Genomic DNA, 18,285 nt, shown 5'->3' on the forward strand with positions numbered 1-18,285 from the left:
TCCCTTTGCTGTGGTTGGACTCGGTGTAGTGTAGTAGATACTAATAATGTCTCCATCGGATCGTGCATATGATCGTGTAAAACACTGTTTTGCAATGTAGATTATATTGTTTATATATTAAAGTTTGATATAGTGGATGAATAGAAGATATGATGGGTAAGCTGCTGAAAATAACCTTACAATGTAAGATAAGCAGTGATTGCATCTTAGCCGTTTATCCGATGGACAACGGTAGGAAGGGGTTGATCTAGAATAAAATAGGAGTATAGAGTAGATACACACTTGCAGATATGGGCACCAAAATATCAAATGAGGGCATTCAAGTTAGATTGTGTAGGAGGATTTAATGGTGAAAGCTTAAACTCCAAAATATCAAATGAGGACATCCAAGTTAGATTGCGTAGGAGGATTTAATGGTGAAACCCTAAACTTTACTACTTGCAACTGAGAAATGAGTGGGGGCCTGGACCTAGTCCTCTTTAGGTGCGCCACTCACGGCAGGGGCGGGCCAAAGAAATTTCAGACCCTATGTCAAATCTAAAGCAATGTAATATATATTTTTTTATTAAAATCGGTGAAAACAATCTACGAGTTACGGTATATATATATATATATTGCAATAGCACTAACAGAATATAACAAGTTACAGTATATAACAATATATATATATATATATATCTTGCAATAGCACTACCGGAATCTGACTCTTCACCGAGTGCTCGGCGCGTTGCCGAGCGCCACACTCGGCAAAGTCACACTTTCGATAACGAGCACGTGTACCGAGAGTCGGACACTCGATAACGACCTCTTTGCCGAGTGTTAAACACTCGGTGCGAACGATGACGCTCGACAAAGGGTCGACAGCAGCCGTCTATAGCTGACGGGTGTTATCTTTGCCGAGCGCCAGGCGTTGGCAATCAACAAATTATGCTTTGCCGAGTGTTTTACTTTGACACTCGGCAAAATATATTTTTATTCTTTTTATTTTTTCAACCAAGCTTTTTTGGTTTGTTTCTACACTATGTAGACCTACATGTTCGATTTTGGTATAATCACAGAAGTGTTTGCTATAACTATTAGATTTTGTTTGTTTAATTGAATTTTCTCGGATAATTCATATTTGAACTGCAAGTCAATCGAAATATGGAAAACCGTGAATGCAAAAATAATATTCATGTTATTCAGCATAAGTTACGATTGATTTTAAGAGCAGACCGAAACTTTCGAGTACCATGGTCACGAAACAAGACCGTAAACTTACCATCGAGTCGTTTAAAAACTGTATAAAACAAAACAAAGTATGAAAATCATAAAACTTGTCTACATGTCATGATATCGTATAGAGGTTGTGATAAAAAAATTAAAAATATTTCATAAAAGTTATCGCACACTATATGTAGAAACATAGTCGGTCTACATTTAAGTTCTATATAAGCTAGCTAAACTGGTGCGTTCAGAAACATATAAAAAAAGAACAGTACTTTTTCTTGGGGGCATTCAGAAACACATATATAAGCTAAACTGCACGCGACAACCTGCACAACATGCCCAAATTTTAACACGACTCTCTCTCTCTCTCTTCGGTACGTAGTTACGTGCCTCTGCGGAAAAACCAGAACACGAATATATCAGTGCCCGTGGTATTGCATGCACTTGTTGGACATAAACAAGTCCTTTGATTGTTATTCGAAGAAGCGTCGACCTGATTGGTATGCCGTAGAGTATTGTTTATTATTCTTGTAACGCCCATCCATTTTTATCGTGTCAGGCTGTCACTGCTTCGTCCTCGTCTGATCTAAATGTTCGTATGTTACACGAGTACGTCAAGCGAACATGTTATATATGGCCAGCGCGCCGTAGTTATTGCCAGCCTGAGCCGTCGCGTCTTCGGAAGATGTGGACAGAACCATACCACATAACGAAGAGTTACTGGTCATCCAGCACAGCAGTATATGTGCAAAACCAGACTTACCCCCCACAGATTCTCTGAAAACCAAAGGCAAAGCCTCGGCTGCTTCTGGAACTGGAACATGGACCGGGGACGTACCGGCTTGCAATTTCACGTCGGAAAAAGAGCGGTCTGTTCTGACGAGCTGAGAGTAGCAGTACTCGCTATGCATGTATATCCACACGTGTACGTAATACGTACACCGACGTAGTCCAACACGGAGATAGACATGCCATGCCTGCGTGACGCACGCGCGCGAACCCGGCCCGGCGACAGTGACGGGTTGACCAACAGCGAGCGGAGCGAGGCCGCGAGGGAATGGAACGGTCGTTGGCCGTTGGGGGGTAAATTAACGGGCGGGGTTGACCTGACTCGCCTCGTCGTCGAGAAGGAGAAGGAGACCTTGCTGGCAAGCGGCCGGAAACAGTGGGCAGCTCATGGTTTTCCCGGCTCGAGTCGAGCTGCAGGCAGCAGCGGAGCGTCCGGCCGGCCCACAGGAAAGCATGCATAGCTAGATCGCCCGACGCAATTCGAAGCAGCTGTTTGCTGTCCCTGACCGGCTGACCCTGTGTCGAATGTCGATCGATGCCGGGTAGCATACTGCGCGCATATATATACACGCACACGAACGCCTCCATTATTCATCCAGATAGAGTTCCACGTACGACGTAGCAGTGATCCATTCCCACGTACGTTCCAGAAGAATCTGCAGCAGGGAGGGACGAGCAGCTAGCTAGCCATCCATCCAAATGGGCCGTTGGTTGAAGCCAGATGTACGTATATACGCGTCGTCGGCCACTCAACCATGCATCGTTGTTTCGTTCTCGATGTCGTCGCTGCAGAGATCCCTGCAGTGAACCGGCCGCGCGCTCACGCTCACGTCTTATTTGTCTTTCACTATGTGCGTCGTACGTGCATGCAGGTGTACCCGCTGATCGCGGCCATGTCGTTCGTGACGGGGATGTGCGTGTTCCAGCTGGCCCGGAACGTGCTGATGAACCCGGACGTGCGGGTGAGCAAGACCAGCCGGCAGAGCGCCGTGCTGGACAACGCCGGCGAGGGCCAGCGCTACAGCCAGCACGCCTTCCGCCGCTTCCTCGCCACGCAGCGCCCGGAGGTCTTCCCCGCCCTCAACAGCTTCTTCTCCGACTCCAATAATAATAACACCCCCGCCGACAAGTGATAAATTCATCTCATCGACGGTCTGGTCTTAATTACTCTTACGCCGCCGGCCGGCGACGACGGCGCGCGCGTGTCTGTAATCATGCCACATATATATAGTGTACATGTGCCGGTCGAATAAAAGTTGAGTCTCTTTTAGTCCTTCCATACGACAGGCCGGGATCGGGTCTGGACTGGAGCTCGTGAACTACCTGCACACGGCCCCGCTGGTGGTGCTGGGGGCGACCGGCGACGCTCGTGACCTACCTGCACATGATCCTTTCATAAAGACCACGATCTGACTGAATCCCAACGCGTGCTAACAACGTGCATTGCGGGCAGAGACGCCAGCTCATTAATTAATTTAATAATTTTCTTCCGGTCGTCGCAGTGTGCACTACCCCGTACGTCACGCGCCGACTTTATTTTGTTGGTGCGCATACAACTGCACGCAACAAGAAAAAGTAGGATCCGACGATGTACCTGCACGTACGCGTACATAGCACTATACTACCTACCTCGGATCTCTCAATGCAAATGCAATGCAACCGTCGGTGATCTGACACGGCCCAGAAAAGGACGGTAAAATATGCCTTGTCCAACTGGTAGTCACGTTAGCGGACGTACGACCTATGGTGAGTTTGCAGATGTGCGTGGTACGGTGGCAGAGTACTGAGTACGGAGTGCCATGCCACCTCTCGGCTCTCTCGTCTTGATCCGATTCAGGTGCTATGCCGTGGCGTGCACCACGGAAATTAAAAAGGCGCGTTCACTGACGTGATTCCACATTCATGCTCTAGTCGCCCGGCCTTTTCACTCAAGGCGCACAGGTCGAGTCGTCGTACCGATCTGTCGCGTCTCTATGTTCTTGGCCTATCCGCCTATACAATACACCCACTGCTCCTCCAAGTGGCGAAGCTATACAGACTCGGTAAGGAGTTGAACACCATCCGCCCTTTCCTCAATCGTCAGCTTTTGTAGACCAGCCTACTAGTTGTATTGTCCTTCTCAATACTGATATATTATTGTACTGCCGCCTTTGGGAAGCATGATCGATGAAATGCATGAATAGGAAAAATATAGAAAATAGAGTTCATCTGCAACCATACAGGAATTAAAAACACACAAAAAAACTTCTAAAAAGCGTTTGGATGTAACATAAGAAGAACATATAAATTAGAAGACAAAGACAGACACAGGGGGTTACAATTTTCAACAGGTTGAATCTCACGTTAGAAACCTCGGTTAGAAATCTCCCAGTATCTTAGTCCAATGGTTCATTCTATAGGAATTTTATAGGCAATCATTTGTTCAAAGGGAGCCTACATATACAGAACAAATGGATCTGGATAAAATACACGCACTTTGAATGCAAAATCTTATTTTATATATTTACACTTTACAGCTGTTTGGTTTCATGGCTCGTAAACATGCTAGTAACCGTGAAAATCTCAAGAAGACGGGTTCTATCAACGTTCGGGTGGATCGTCCACCAGGCCACACCGAATCGTCCACGAGAACACTCATTTCACTAAGTGGTAGTATTTTAGTTGGTTAGGTTTTATTAATAATGAAAGGAATATGGACGTACAAGAGGGGATAAATTAGGATGACTGTTTTTCGCGCTAAACTAGACCTCTATTTTCCTTTTAAACAAAAATTCTATACATTTAACCAAGCATTTATATATGGAACTAAAGTTTTGTTTAATTAAGTATTGTTGTCTCTGACGCAAAAGGGTTTTGCAACCTAGGTTCCAGACATATCTACTAGCCTATAACTAAACTAATAAGGATAGCATACAACCAAAGGTAAGAACATAAATATGAAAACTTAATTGAGATAGAGATGCAAAACATGTTGATGTGCCGATAATTTTACTGAGGTAGCAAGAAGAGTGCAAAACTTGTTACTAATCCTCGTTGAAGCCAATGCAAGGGTAGCCCACACGAGGGCCAAGCTCTTGTCTGGTTAACTCTAGATAGCAACGTGCCTTCTTCGCGCGCAAGTGATGCTTTCCCATCGTCTGCACTATCGAGCTTCCGACTAAAATTTCGTGGGTCTTGTTCCATCCGGTATACGGTGACGACCACACCACAAACACGTTTGATGTGATATAGCAAGATACAACATCTCCTAGTACAGTATAATGGTGCGCACAAGCACCAAGGGGTCGAGGTGTCTATTCCTGATCACTTCTAACAATTAGGCATAACTTAGATCAAACACTATGATTTGGGTCGAACTAACCTAGCTAAACACTTTACAAAGTACTTAAGTTGATCACCGAGCAATTCTTTGAGCGCTTGATTATCTAGAGCTAATTGATCGGAGTTTCAACTCACTTGGTATGTTTCTTAACTCCCATACTTGAGAAATGGTCGGATGGATGGTATTTATAGACCCCCATCTCATGAAACAAAAGGATAGTTTTTGCGCAGCACCGAGCATGTCTGATGGCACACCAAACACATATGGTGAGTTCCATGTAAGCTAGCCATTACGAACTAGGCGTTGATGACTGTTGAGCCCTAAGTATCTGGTATAGCCACACCAGACATGTTTGGTGAGTATAACCTGGCCCAATTGTATTTGCAGCCTCTTTGAGTACTATATCAGGTGTTCAACCGGACACGTCTGATGCGTTGTAGACTCCCACACACATGTTGCAAAGCTTACTAGGTGCTCTATTCGGTGTGACATCTGGTGCACACATATCCAGTGTGCTTAGTCTTCAGACCATTCTCCAATTCAATCACAGTACGTATCCGGTGATTCGTGTCTTCACATTTATTCGCTTGAGCTTCCTCCGTCTCGTGTCTTAGTCTCTTACATGATCTTGATAGGTCTTTGATGAGTCTTCTAGTATCTTGCTTTGAGGTGTTGATATCCTTAATCATCTTTTTACATTCGTCCGAAGTCCATGCTGCATTCTTTGAACTATATCCATAAATATTAGCACACACACTATTAGGCCAAATAGTTATGTTTGATCATCACACACCAAAACACTTAAATCAAATGGGTCATTATCTATTTTACTTAGAATCTCCAACTTTTTGGTGATTGATGATAACACAAATAAAGCAAACAAATAATAAAATACGGACATTAAAATACAATCTACTTACTATGATGCTTGTATACAGACAAGATTCATATGTTATAGAACGATACTAAATGAAAGTATACACACTTAACGAACTTCTTGACGGCCGTAAACTATCCTCATATTATGGTGTTATAGACTTAAGCCTTCTTTGAGCTTTATAAACCACATCATTCCTATCATGGACGGGAACCTGTAAAAACACTTATTTTTTTAAATAAAAATAATTCCTTTGATATCTGTTAAGGTTTGGGCTTGCTTTTAGTCTTTGAATTTCTTCTCCTTTAGAACCAAGCACCGAAAAAGAAAGATATTTAAACACTTAGGATAAAATATGCATCGATAAATGAAAGTGCGGCGTGAAAAAAGAAAGGGAGAGAAATATGTAACTAGAAAATAAAAATATACGTTGGAAGAAGAGAAATATGCATGGCTAAATAATAATGTTAAGTATTTTAGAATAAAGTAGGTCAAGATTTTTAGGAGAGAGGAAGTATCATAAATATTATCGTTTTCATATTTTCAAACTTAATTATTTAGTTAGGACGACATTAGAATTGTATTTTTATGGAGGTTGTACTTCATATCGATTTCCATTTTTGGTTTAATCTTACAAGAATTAAAGTATTTATTTATATATAAGCAAAATGAACTTTTAAAACCATCCTTGCGCGGAAGCCAAACCGAGGCCTGCGGGCCCGTATTCGTGCAGGTGCAGGCGTGCAGCAGCACTAGACGGGCTCGTGTATGGCCGGCCCCGGACGTTTGAATGGGTATTGGGCGTCTAGCAAATAACAAAGCACCCCGGCCAACTCACTGATCCTTTCCCCTTTCCTTCAGAAACAAACAACAGCTGCGCCGGCTCCACCGCACCAGCCCACACCCGCCGCGGCCGTTACATCCCCGCTTCCCCGGCCACCTTCCTTCCATTTATACCCCTCCGTTTCCCACCCTTCCCTCCCCACTCCGGCAGTCCCCGTCCCACCACTACAGCCACTGCTGCCCGGCCGGCCGCGTCCCTCTTCCTCCGCCAGGCGCCAGCCGCCCGCACTCCAGCAATGGCGTCTGCCTCGCACGCCCCGACGCCGCTGCTCAAGGACGAGCTGGACATCGTCATCCCGACGATCCGCAACCTCGACTTCCTGGAGATGTGGAGGCCCTTCTTCCAGCCCTACCACCTCATCATCGTGCAGGACGGCGACCCCAGCAAGATCATCCGCGTCCCCGAGGGCTTCGACTACGAGCTCTACAACCGCAACGACATCAACCGCATGCTGGGGCCCAAGGCCTCCTGCATCTCCTTCAAGGACTCCGCCTGCCGCTGCTTCGGCTACATGGTCTCCAAGAAGAAGTACATCTACACCATCGACGATGACTGCTTCGTGAGTGACCTCCGCTCCGTTCCGCTCTTTTGCGATGACAATCCAAGAGTTATTTCCTTCCGTTGCGGATAGTCTTGCCGTAATTGGGCCCGATTTGGTGGGGATGAGGCTCAGATCTTGTTATATAGCCGACGAAAAAAGTACACGGGCAGTTTTGTTTTGTGTTTTCTTCGGTGAGGTGAATTGAGCTGTAAAATTTGGGATAGGATACAATGCACCCTGGATTGAATTTTCAGGGTGCAAAGTTTTGACGGCTTTGCTGTTACCCGTCCTGTTAATTATGGCCGTAGCGCTGTGATCTGGGTAGGTAGAATGCAAATTTCACGTGTTTCAGGTAACTGATTGATCTGACTAGCAGGGTACTGTCTCCTCAATCCCTGGAGTTCAGACATGTGTCTGCTGGTGGTCGCTACTGTCAGATCTAATCATGTTACTTCGACTAAACTTTTGACTTGTTTCACTGTTATAAAAAATATGTAGCATTGGATCCAGTCTCACTACTTTGGCCCTGTATTGCTTCCAGTTGGGGGTATATGAACTGGAATATGCGTTTGACCTTTGTTGCCTTGTAGTTCACAATGTTTCTTTTCTGTTGGATGACTTGTATATGTCGCCTTGCAGCCATATTGTGTCGGTTGTATCGGTGCATATGCATTTGTGTATGTTTCCAGGTCATGATCAGTAGACTGAGTAACTAGGGGACAAAAATGCTTATTTTACAATACAAATAACAGTGCTGGGTTGCACCTTGCATGGTTTATTCCGAAGCCTGTACATACAATGTAGTTGGAATGACGCTATTGTCCATGTAGCTTTGGACCATCCTTGCCATAATATTTTCTTATAACCATAAATTATTCCTTTCCACTAGAAATATAACTTAATGCTAGCTTGGAGCTACCAGCGCTCTGAAATCACCACCACTTGGTGCACCATGTCAACATCGCCTTGTATTGCATTTTACATATTGTTTTGTCCTTGTATTGTTTGTACTCTGCCACTCGGACAAACTGGAGACCTAGAGGCTTAAGCAGAAATGCTTGTTAAAGAATATCCTGTAAGAAATTGAAGAAACAGGAAACATAAGAAATCGTGTCTCAAGAGCTATTGGGAAAAAAGCTTTAGGGTATATAAAGATTCCTAGAGGCACCGCCCCTCTAACTTTGAATTTTTCTTGTAGAGTTCTGTACTTAACTATGGTAAGATATTGATAATTTTATCTAATTTACTAATAATAGCCCTCCTTAACATTCATGTGAAGCTCAGCAAGTGCCTAGAGGGCTTAAATCTTGACAGTGTTCCAAGTGCATTCACTCGGGGTCCCACCCACTTGTCAAATAGTACTCATTTATATGAATTGTTGTGCTTGCTTCTGATGCAGGTGCTCTACCATGGACTCATATTTCCTTTTGCATTTTTTAGAAGCAATCTTCTAACTTAAGAGAGTGGCTTTTGTTTTAACTATTATTATTAAAAAATAGTATGTTGATGTTCACTTTGGTGGCATTACTTGCATAAAAGGAAGGCCCGCAGAACATCAAACAGGATAATTTACTATGTTTGTTGGCAGCTGAAACTAACTGAACGTGCCCATCCCTTGCAGTATAAATTTTATAGCCTTAGAATATGATGAAATTATTTTTAATCCACCACTATATACTTCTTAAATGCATTTAGGCAAATGCTAATTTTTGAACTATTGCTTTTCAAAACTTTCAGGTTGCCAAGGATCCATTAGGGAAGGACATCAATGCACTTGAGCAGCACATCAAGAACCTCCTGAGCCCTTCCACCCCATTTTTCTTCAATACTCTGTACGACCCTTACCGTGTTGGCGCCGATTTTGTTCGTGGGTACCCCTTCAGCCTTCGTGAGGGTGTCCCAACTGCTGTTTCTCACGGGCTTTGGCTCAACATTCCAGACTACGATGCCCCTACCCAGCTTGTTAAGCCCCTTGAGAGAAACACCAGGTAAAAATGCTATATTTCAGCGTGTACGTTCCATCATTCAGGTGGCCGCCTTTTGCTAACTGGTGTTTCTTTCTTGCAATCAGGTATGTGGATGCTATTCTTACGATCCCAAAGGGCACCCTCTTCCCTATGTGTGGAATGAACCTTGCATTTGACCGTGAGCTCATTGGTCCTGCAATGTACTTTGGTCTTATGGGTGATGGCCAGCCTATTGGTCGCTACGATGATATGTGGGCAGGATGGTGCACAAAGGTATATGCCATTATAACCTTCCTAGTTGCATTCTTGTAAGAAGTTGGCCGACAGTTGGCTGTAAGAAGTTGCGTGCATGCTTATATTGACTATACATTGCTTGGTGTTTTTTTTCTTCTTATTATGTCTTTGTTCAGTATATTTGTACCAACAAAATCATGCCAATGTCTTCTCTGCTGCAACACACAGGTGATTACGGACCATCTGGGCCTGGGTGTGAAGACTGGCCTGCCCTACATCTGGCACAGCAAAGCAAGCAACCCGTTTGTGAACCTGAAGAAGGAATACAACGGCATCTTCTGGCAAGAAGAGCTGATCCCGTTCTTCCAGTCGGTCTCCCTTCCAAAGGAGGCCACCACCGTCCAAAAGTGCTACCTCGAGCTGGCCAAGCAGGTGAGGGCCAAGCTCGGTAAGGTGGACGGCTACTTCAACAAGCTTGCCGACTCCATGGTCACGTGGATTGAGGCCTGGGACGAGCTGAACCCCCCAAAAGGCGGAGTCCCCACAGCAAATGGCCCTCCAAAGAAGTAAAACACTATGTAGTGTAAACTTCACTCGTTCATGTGGACCGTCGTACTGAAAGGAAATACTGTTTTGGGGTTAGTGCTGATGGACTGAGATCACTCCGCTGTAACTCGAGATTTTCACGTCCCGGAAACCGCCCTGCCGGTTTTAGGGCGTTTACATGTTTTTTTTTTCATTTTTCGTGTGATACAACAGGTGTAATGTCGGATTGGATTAGAATAAAGTTTATGATCTTCATCTTTTCCTCAGAAACCATAATTATGTGGTGATTATCTCGTTCACATCATCACATGTCTGTTTAATATGTTCACACTCCAAAATGGCGTTGTGAAAAAAAAAATCATAAACCATAATTATGTGGTGATTCTCTCTCTTGGCTATGTTAGGATTTATGGGCTTGGCCCAATTAAGTTATTCAAATAAATCCCAGGAAAATCTCAAAAGCCCATATAAGTGGATGGCAAAGGGATAGGTGGAACCAATAGCACCATATTGCTAGCTCTTGTGGAGTAGAGCTAACTTAAATATGGAAGCCACACTCACTCACCAAGTCATGGATGAGAGGAGAGAGTGTGGAGAGCCACACGCGCGCGCGCGCTCGCTCGCCTCGCCTGGCCGGGCCTGGCCTGGCCTGGCCTGGCCTGGGCGGGGCGAAGGGCGCGGGCGCACGACATGCGCGTGAATGGTCCGCCGAAATCCGGCCCCTCGCCTTGCGGGGGCGCGGCTACCTATCCTAACCGATCGCTATAAAATCTCAACTGATTGCGAGATTTTCGTGGGCGGATAAGCACAGGGGGTCGCAGACTTGGCCCTATAAAAGGAGCCCGGCAGCCAGCCTCCAAATCATCCCAGATCCCAGTTCGCTTTCGCCTCTCTTCATAGCTGAGCCGCCTTTTAGTTCCCTTCGTCCCGACCGCAGAGGTGCATCTGCGATCAGGAGAGCAGGTCTCCGGAACCCTTCGTCTTCTAGATCCTGCACCGGGAGAGGGCGAATAAGGTTTTTGGGAAGCGTCTTCACGCGACTGCTCGTGATCTGCTGACCTCGTCGACCCAGCTGATCCTGGCGCGCGCCAACAATCAGTAAGTCTAATCAGTACGCATCATCTGATTTGGCTTTTATTTCAGTTCTTCTGATTTGGTCATGATTTATATTCGGAATTTAATTTGGAATTTGTCTAATTATTCAACAATCCAAAAACCTTATTGTAGACAATTTCCTAGTTTTTCTATGGCTGCTTTTGCCGATGCGCTCAAGCCAGAAAAGTTCAATGGTATGCACTTTAAAAGATGGCAAGTCAAGGCCACGCTCTGGCTTACTGCTATGAATGTCTTCCATGTTAGTAAAGGCAGACCTGAGGGTCCACTGACTCCTGAACAGGAGAAAGAGTACGACCATGCCAATACTATGTTCACGGGAGCCGTTCTTAGCGCCCTTGTTGACCGTCTGGTTGATGCGAATATGCAGTATACAGACGGGAAACAGTTGTGGGATGCACTTACTACTAAGTATGGTGCATCAGATGCTGGCAGTGACCTGTATATCATGGAGAGCTTTCATGATTATAAGATGGTTGATAATCGCTCTATTGTAGAGCAAGCTCATGAAATACAGTGTATAGCCAAGGAGCTCGACCACCTTAAGATAGTCCTTCCTGACCGATTTGTGGCCGGGTGCATTATTGCAAAGTTGCCTTCTACATGGAGGAACTTCGCCACAGCTCTGAAACATAAGAGACAGGAGATATCAGTCGAAAATCTGATAGCGTCTCTGGATGTTGAGGAGAAAGCTCGGGCTAAGGACACGGGATCTAAAGGAGGCGAGGGCCACTCCAGCGCCAACATGGTTCAGAAGAACCACAACAAGGGCAAAGGGAAGCCAAAATCTAACAAGCCCAATAAAACTACCAACTTCAAGAAGAAGAAGAACAAGGCTGAATTGACATGTTTCGCATGTGGCGAGGCGGGTCATTTTGCCAAGGATTGTCCTGATCGAGCGGATCGCCGTGGCAAAAAGGGCAATGTCAACACAGTGATCGCTAGCAATGAGGAAGACAAAGGGTATGGTAATCTACCTTTCATCTTCTCAGTATTTCAATCACCTAGTTGGTGGCTTGATACTTGTGCTAATGTTCATGTGTGTTCTGACATTAACTTGTTCTCTTCTTATCAGGGCGCCCGGGATTCTTCCGTGCTAATGGGGAATGGGTCACATGCTTCTGTTCATGGCACTGGCACGGTGGATCTGAAGTTTACTTCGGGAAAGATCGTGCAGCTGAAGAACGTGCATCATGTCCCTTCTATACACAAGAATCTCGTTAGCGGAACCCTTCTATGTAGAGATGGGTTCAAGGTAGTTTTGGAGTCCAATAAATTAGTTGTGTCCAAGTCTGGACAATTTATTGGTAAAGGCTATGATTGCGGAGGCTTGTTCCGCTTTTCTTTGTTAGATTTTAATAATAAGTCTGTGAACCATATTTGTGCTAATGTTGATGATCTTGCGAGTATTTGGCATTCTCGTTTGTGTCATATTAATTTTGGCTCTATGTCTCGGCTTGCAACCATGAGTTTAATTCCGAATATCACCATAGTCAAAGGTTCTAAGTGCCATAGTTGTGTGCAGTCGAAGCAACCTCGAAAGCCTCATAAGGCTGCTGAGGAGAGACACCTGGCACCACTAGAACTCATACATTCTGATCTTTGTGAGATGAATGGTGTGTTGACAAAAGGTGGTAAGAGATACTTCATGACATTGATTGATGATGCGTCTAGATTTTGCTATGTATACTTGCTTAAAACTAAAGATGAGGCTTTAGACTACTTTAAAATCTATAAGGCTGAGGTTGAAAACCAACTAGAGAGAAAGATCAAACGTCTTAGATCAGATCGTGGTGGCGAGTTCTTTCCCAAAGTCTTTGATGATTTCTGTGCAGAACATGGCATTATTCATGAGAGGACTCCTCCCTATTCACCCGAGTCAAACGGGATTGCTGAAAGGAAAAACCGTACGTTGACTGACCTGGTGAATGCCATGTTAGACACTTGTGGTTTATCTAAGGCATGGTGGGGGGAGGCAGTCCTGACTTCATGTCATGTTCTGAATAGAATTCCTATGGGCAAAGAAGAGAAAACCCCTTATGAGAAGTGGGTTGGGAGAAAACCATCACTTTCATACTTGCGCACTTGGGGGTGCATGGCAAAAGTCAATGTACCAATTAATAAAAAGCGCAAGCTTGGTCCAAGGACAGTGGATTGTGTCTTTCTTGGATATGCTTCGTGTAGCATAGCTTATAGATTTTTAGTAGTTAAATCTGAAGTTCCTGATGTGTATGTTGATACTATTATGGAATCACGTGATGCTACTTTCTTTGAGCATATATTTCCAATGAAAGACATTCATAGCAATTCTAGATACTCTTCTGAGATAATTCCTGAACATAATACACCTATTGAGAGTTTTGAACAGCCACATGAAATTGTCCTAGAGGAGGATGACAATGATGCTCCTAAAAGGAGCAAGAGACAAAGGGTTGAAAAATCCTTTGGTAATGATTTCATTGTGTACCTTGTGGACGATACTCCTACTACCATTGCAGAAGCATTTGCATCTCCAGATGCAGATGATTGGAAAGAAGCAGTTCATAATGAGATGGACTCTATTCTTTCAAATGGTACGTGGGAAGTCACTGATCGACCCTATGGATGCAAACCCGTGGGTTGTAAGTGGGTGTTTAAAAAGAAGCTCAAGCCTGATGGTACAATTGAAAAGTACAAGGCTAGGCTTGTGGCTAAAGGCTATACTCAGAAAGAAGGAGAAGACTTCTTTGATACTTACTCACCTGTTGCTAGAATGACCACTATTCGAGTACTACTTTCTTTGGCTGCCTCGTATGGTCTCCTTGTTCATCAGATGGATGTAAAGACAGCTTTTCTTAATGGAGAGCTGGACGAGGAAATCTATATGGAACAGCCTGATGGATTTGTAGTAAAGGGTCAAGAAAGCAAGGTGTGCAAGTTATTGAAATCTTTGTATGGTCTGAAGCAAGCACCAAAACAGTGGCATGAGAAGTTTGACACTACTCTAACGTCTGCAGGCTTTGCCATTAATGAGGCAGACAGGTGTGTATATTATCGCTGTGGTGGGGGCGAAGGAGTTATATTGTGCTTATATGTTGATGATATATTGATATTTGGCACAAACATTGATGTGATCAATGAAGTCAAGTCTTTTCTATCAAAGAGTTTTGATATGAAAGATCTGGGAGAAGCTGATGTGATTCTAAACATCAAGCTGATTAAGGCAGATGGTGGGATTACTCTCTCGCAATCTCACTATGTTGAAAAGGTTTTGAAGCGATTTGGCTTCTCTGAGTGCAAACCTTCTCCAACACCTTATGATCCCAGTGTGACACTGCGAAAGAACAAGAGAATTGGTTTAGACCAATTGAGATACTCTCAGATTGTCGGTTCACTCATGTATCTTGCTGGTGCAACAAGGCCCGATATCTCGTTTGCTGTGAGCAAATTGAGTAGGTTCATGTCAAACCCCGGGACTGATCATTGGCATGCACTTGAGCGGGTTATGCGCTACCTGCAAGGTACAATGAGTTATGGGATTCACTATTCTGGTCAGCATGCAGTACTTGAAGGATATAGTGATTCGAACTGGATATCTGATGCAGACGAGCTTTATGCCACCAGTGGTTATGTCTTTACTATTGGTGGAGGTGCGGTATCATGGAGGTCATGCAAGCAGACCATTTTGACGAGGTCAACCATGGAAGCCGAGCTAGCTGCACTTGACACAGCAACCGTTGAGGCAGAATGGTTGCGTGAACTCTTGATGGACTTGCCGGTGGTTGAGAAACCAATACCAGCTATCCTTATGAACTGTGACAATCAGACAGTGATCGCTAAAGTGACGAGTTCTAAGGATAATGGAAAGTCATCAAGACATGTCAAAAGACGATTGAAGTCTGTCAGAAAGTTGAGAAACTCCGGAGTTATAAGTGTGACTTATATTTCAACAGATAAAAATCTGGCAGATCCTTTTACCAAGGGTCTACCACGTAATGTGATAGAACTCGCATCGAGAGAGATGGGTATGAGACCCGAATAAAGTTGCCATGGTGGAAACCCAGTCTATGTGATCGGAGATCCCGTGAATTAGGTCCTGGGAAGAACAAGCCATTGGTGAACTGAGGAGAGTAGCCTTTGACCCTCTCTAAGTAAAGATGCAATACTCTCAAATGCTGTAAGGCAGGTTGGCTTTGTGCCTTAATGTGTTCTGTTGGCTTGTATTAGCGAAGATGTTGTCCTGCAGAACATTCTTTGAAAGAACACACCTATATGAGTTAGACTGTCTAACGTCTCAGTCTATGAGATCTGGGTGATCTCTAGTAAACTCATGAAGAGACCTTGGAGTACGACGTATATGCTCCACCCGAGAAGGGGACTACTGGTAGCCAAGTACTGGTCATGACTTCAAGTGAAACCCATCCACGCAAAACTTGCAATTCAAGGCATAGTCCATTGTCCAAGTTGTGGGTTGGTGTAACTTGGAGTTCTAGGCGGAAGTTCAACTTAACAGTCTCTGCTGAAAAACTAGTATATTAAACAGTAGTGAACAGTGGCGAAAACTGCAGATGGGCATTTGAGATCTGGTGGGGGATTGTTAGGATTTATGGGCTTGGCCCAATTAAGTTATTCAAATAAATCCCAGGAAAATCTCAAAAGCCCATATAAGTGGATGGCAAAGGGATAGGTGGAACCAATAGCACCATATTGCTAGCTCTTGTGGAGTAGAGCTAACTTAAATATGGAAGCCACACTCACTCACCAAGTCATGGATGAGAGGAGAGAGTGTGGAGAGCCACACGCGCGCGCGCGCGCTCGCTCGCCTCGCCTCGCCTGGCCGGGCCGGGCCGGGGCGGGGCGAAGGGCGCGGGCGCACGACATGCGCGTGAATGGTCCGCCGAAATCCGGCCCCTCGCCTTGCGGGGGCGCGGCTACCTTTTGCCGTTTGATTTTTTGGTTTCTTGGCTGTTACGCTTATCCTAACCGATCGCTATAAAATCTCAACTGATTGCGAGATTTTCGTGGGCGGATAAGCACAGGGGGTCGCAGACTTGGCCCTATAAAAGGAGCCCGGCAGCCAGCCTCCAAATCATCCCAGATCCCAGTTCGCTTTCGCCTCTCTTCATAGCTGAGCCGCCTTTTAGTTCCCTTCGTCCCGACCGCAGAGGTGCATCTGCGATCAGGAGAGCAGGTCTCCGGAACCCTTCGTCTTCTAGATCCTGCACCGGGAGAGGGCGAATAAGGTTTTTGGGAAGCGTCTTCACGCGACTGCTCGTGATCTGCTGACCTCGTCGACCCAGCTGATCCTGGCGCGCGCCAACAATCAGTAAGTCTAATCAGTACGCATCATCTGATTTGGCTTTTATTTCAGTTCTTCTGATTTGGTCATGATTTATATTCGGAATTTAATTTGGAATTTGTCTAATTATTCAACAGGCTAATGGTCTGATATATGAGAAGATTTGCCTACTTTGCTTGTTTTTCTTGTCGAGAGTACAAATAGCAAAGATCGGTGTCAACTGGCCAACTGCAAACGGTGCAATGTCAGGTTGGGTATTCAATTTGCTCCCACAACTTTTCCCTTTTCTCAAGATTTTAGTGGTTGCGGTGTAACTTTGCTTCCAAACAAAGAAACAGCAGGCCAATTCGATGAAAGTTTATTAAATATATAATGAAATGTCTCGTTGACGTTGTTGTGATTTCTAAAGCAAGTGTGACAGAGATACTGCTGTATTTCGAAAAAATTGAGAAAATTTACAGATTTCTAATGCTACAGATTAAAAAAATACGCCGTTGCCGGGGATCGAACCCGGGTCACCCGCGTGACAGGCGGGAATACTCACCACTATACTACAACGACTGTAGATGCTGCTCAGTATGGCGTCACTTATTTGTCATATTATCGGGACGGTGGATATGGCAAAGAGCGATGATGGAACAAGAAAAATCAGTGTTGAGAAAACAGGGGATTTATAACTTTATATGGAAGGCGCTCACGAATCGATAGATTTTGAAGGATATAGACAGAACTCAATAGTCAGTAACATAAGAGATCGGTATTTCATATGGAAACTCGGCTATATAACTGCGAGCTCGGCCAAGTTGGCCTCGAGCTGGTCACACAAACTCTGAACAGTGTCAACCAGTTCAGCACTATACCTGTCCTGCTCCAAGTTCATCTGAGTGGACTCAATTGACTAATGTTTCTTTTGATGAGTGAGCATGAGTAGGAGTGACTTTTCCTCGGTCCCGTCCAAAATTTCCTACAAAAGATATCATCAGAAGTAGGGATTTACAAGATGGGCTAGGATTTAGAAATATTAGTTTTTAGAAGTCGTCAGCGTACTATCGAGGCTTCTTTAACTAGTGTTGGTAATTCTGCCAAGTCCAACTTTACCATAAGATATTGTACAAACATCACTAAGACTTCATTGTGTTTGGTTTTAGACACGGTAGTCTTGGCCTCGCACAGAATTTCCTCGATAACTAGATCCCATCACTTGTATCAGTCAACAACTCAAAAACTGCATTGACTACATGAGGGTTCAATAGAAATATAATTACGAGGGGCTTAGGGATTTGTGGAGGAATCGGTACAACAAATGTCATGGCAGCAGCAGTCTTCTCAGCCCATGGCTTTGTGGGAGCAAGGGTAGGTTCCATGTGGACAAATGGCTCGACTAGGCGATCTAGGACCAAATCCTCGAGGGCTCCAAAGGACTCGACACTTGTTAGCACTTAGTTGGTGTTGGTATAGTATCATTGTAGGCTCAACACTGATAGGAGCGCTGGTCGTTGAGTCCTCTCGAGCGATAGAGCTTGCCTTATCTTTAGGTAACTCTATTGAATGTCAACAAGATCGAG

General features: G+C 44.6%; 2 protein-coding genes and 1 non-coding gene across 3 annotated transcripts; 2 read left to right on the forward strand and 1 right to left on the reverse strand.

The window, feature by feature from the left end:
* Positions 1–2,587: 2,587 nt before the first annotated feature.
* LOC100280945 (uncharacterized) lies at positions 2,588–3,416 on the forward strand. Its single transcript, NM_001366638.1, has 2 exons — positions 2,588–2,721; positions 2,871–3,416. Exons 1-2 carry the CDS (start codon positions 2,698–2,700, stop codon positions 3,129–3,131), a joined length of 285 nt encoding a protein of 94 aa, NP_001353567.1. The 5' UTR covers positions 2,588–2,697; the 3' UTR covers positions 3,132–3,416.
* Positions 3,417–7,040: 3,624 nt separating this feature from the next.
* Positions 7,041–10,599, forward strand: LOC100282614 (uncharacterized). The gene is made up of 4 exons (NM_001155522.2): positions 7,041–7,600; positions 9,320–9,570; positions 9,654–9,822; positions 10,012–10,599. Exons 1-4 carry the CDS (start codon positions 7,277–7,279, stop codon positions 10,351–10,353), a joined length of 1,086 nt encoding a protein of 361 aa, NP_001148994.2. The 5' UTR covers positions 7,041–7,276; the 3' UTR covers positions 10,354–10,599.
* Positions 10,600–17,209: 6,610 nt separating this feature from the next.
* TRNAD-GUC (transfer RNA aspartic acid (anticodon GUC)) lies at positions 17,210–17,281 on the reverse strand. The gene has a single exon. It is a non-coding gene; the product is annotated as a tRNA-Asp (tRNA).
* Between the last annotated feature and the right edge of the window lie 1,004 nt (positions 17,282–18,285).

Source organism: Zea mays, chromosome 7, assembly GCF_902167145.1.
Source record: "Zea mays cultivar B73 chromosome 7, Zm-B73-REFERENCE-NAM-5.0, whole genome shotgun sequence".
Lineage (NCBI taxonomy): Eukaryota > Viridiplantae > Streptophyta > Magnoliopsida > Poales > Poaceae > Zea > Zea mays.

Coding starts and splice junctions, on each gene's coding strand:
- LOC100282614 (NM_001155522.2), top strand. CDS start 7,277: ATGGCGTCTGCCTCGCACGCCCCGACGCCGCTGCTCAAGGACGAGCTG. Junction 7,601..9,319: donor CCATCGACGATGACTGCTTC/GTGAGTGACCTC, acceptor CAAAACTTTCAG/GTTGCCAAGGATCCATTAGG. Junction 9,823..10,011: donor GGGCAGGATGGTGCACAAAG/GTATATGCCATT, acceptor TGCAACACACAG/GTGATTACGGACCATCTGGG.
- LOC100280945 (NM_001366638.1), top strand. CDS start 2,698: ATGGGCCGTTGGTTGAAGCCAGAT. Junction 2,722..2,870: donor GCCGTTGGTTGAAGCCAGAT/GTACGTATATAC, acceptor ACGTGCATGCAG/GTGTACCCGCTGATCGCGGC.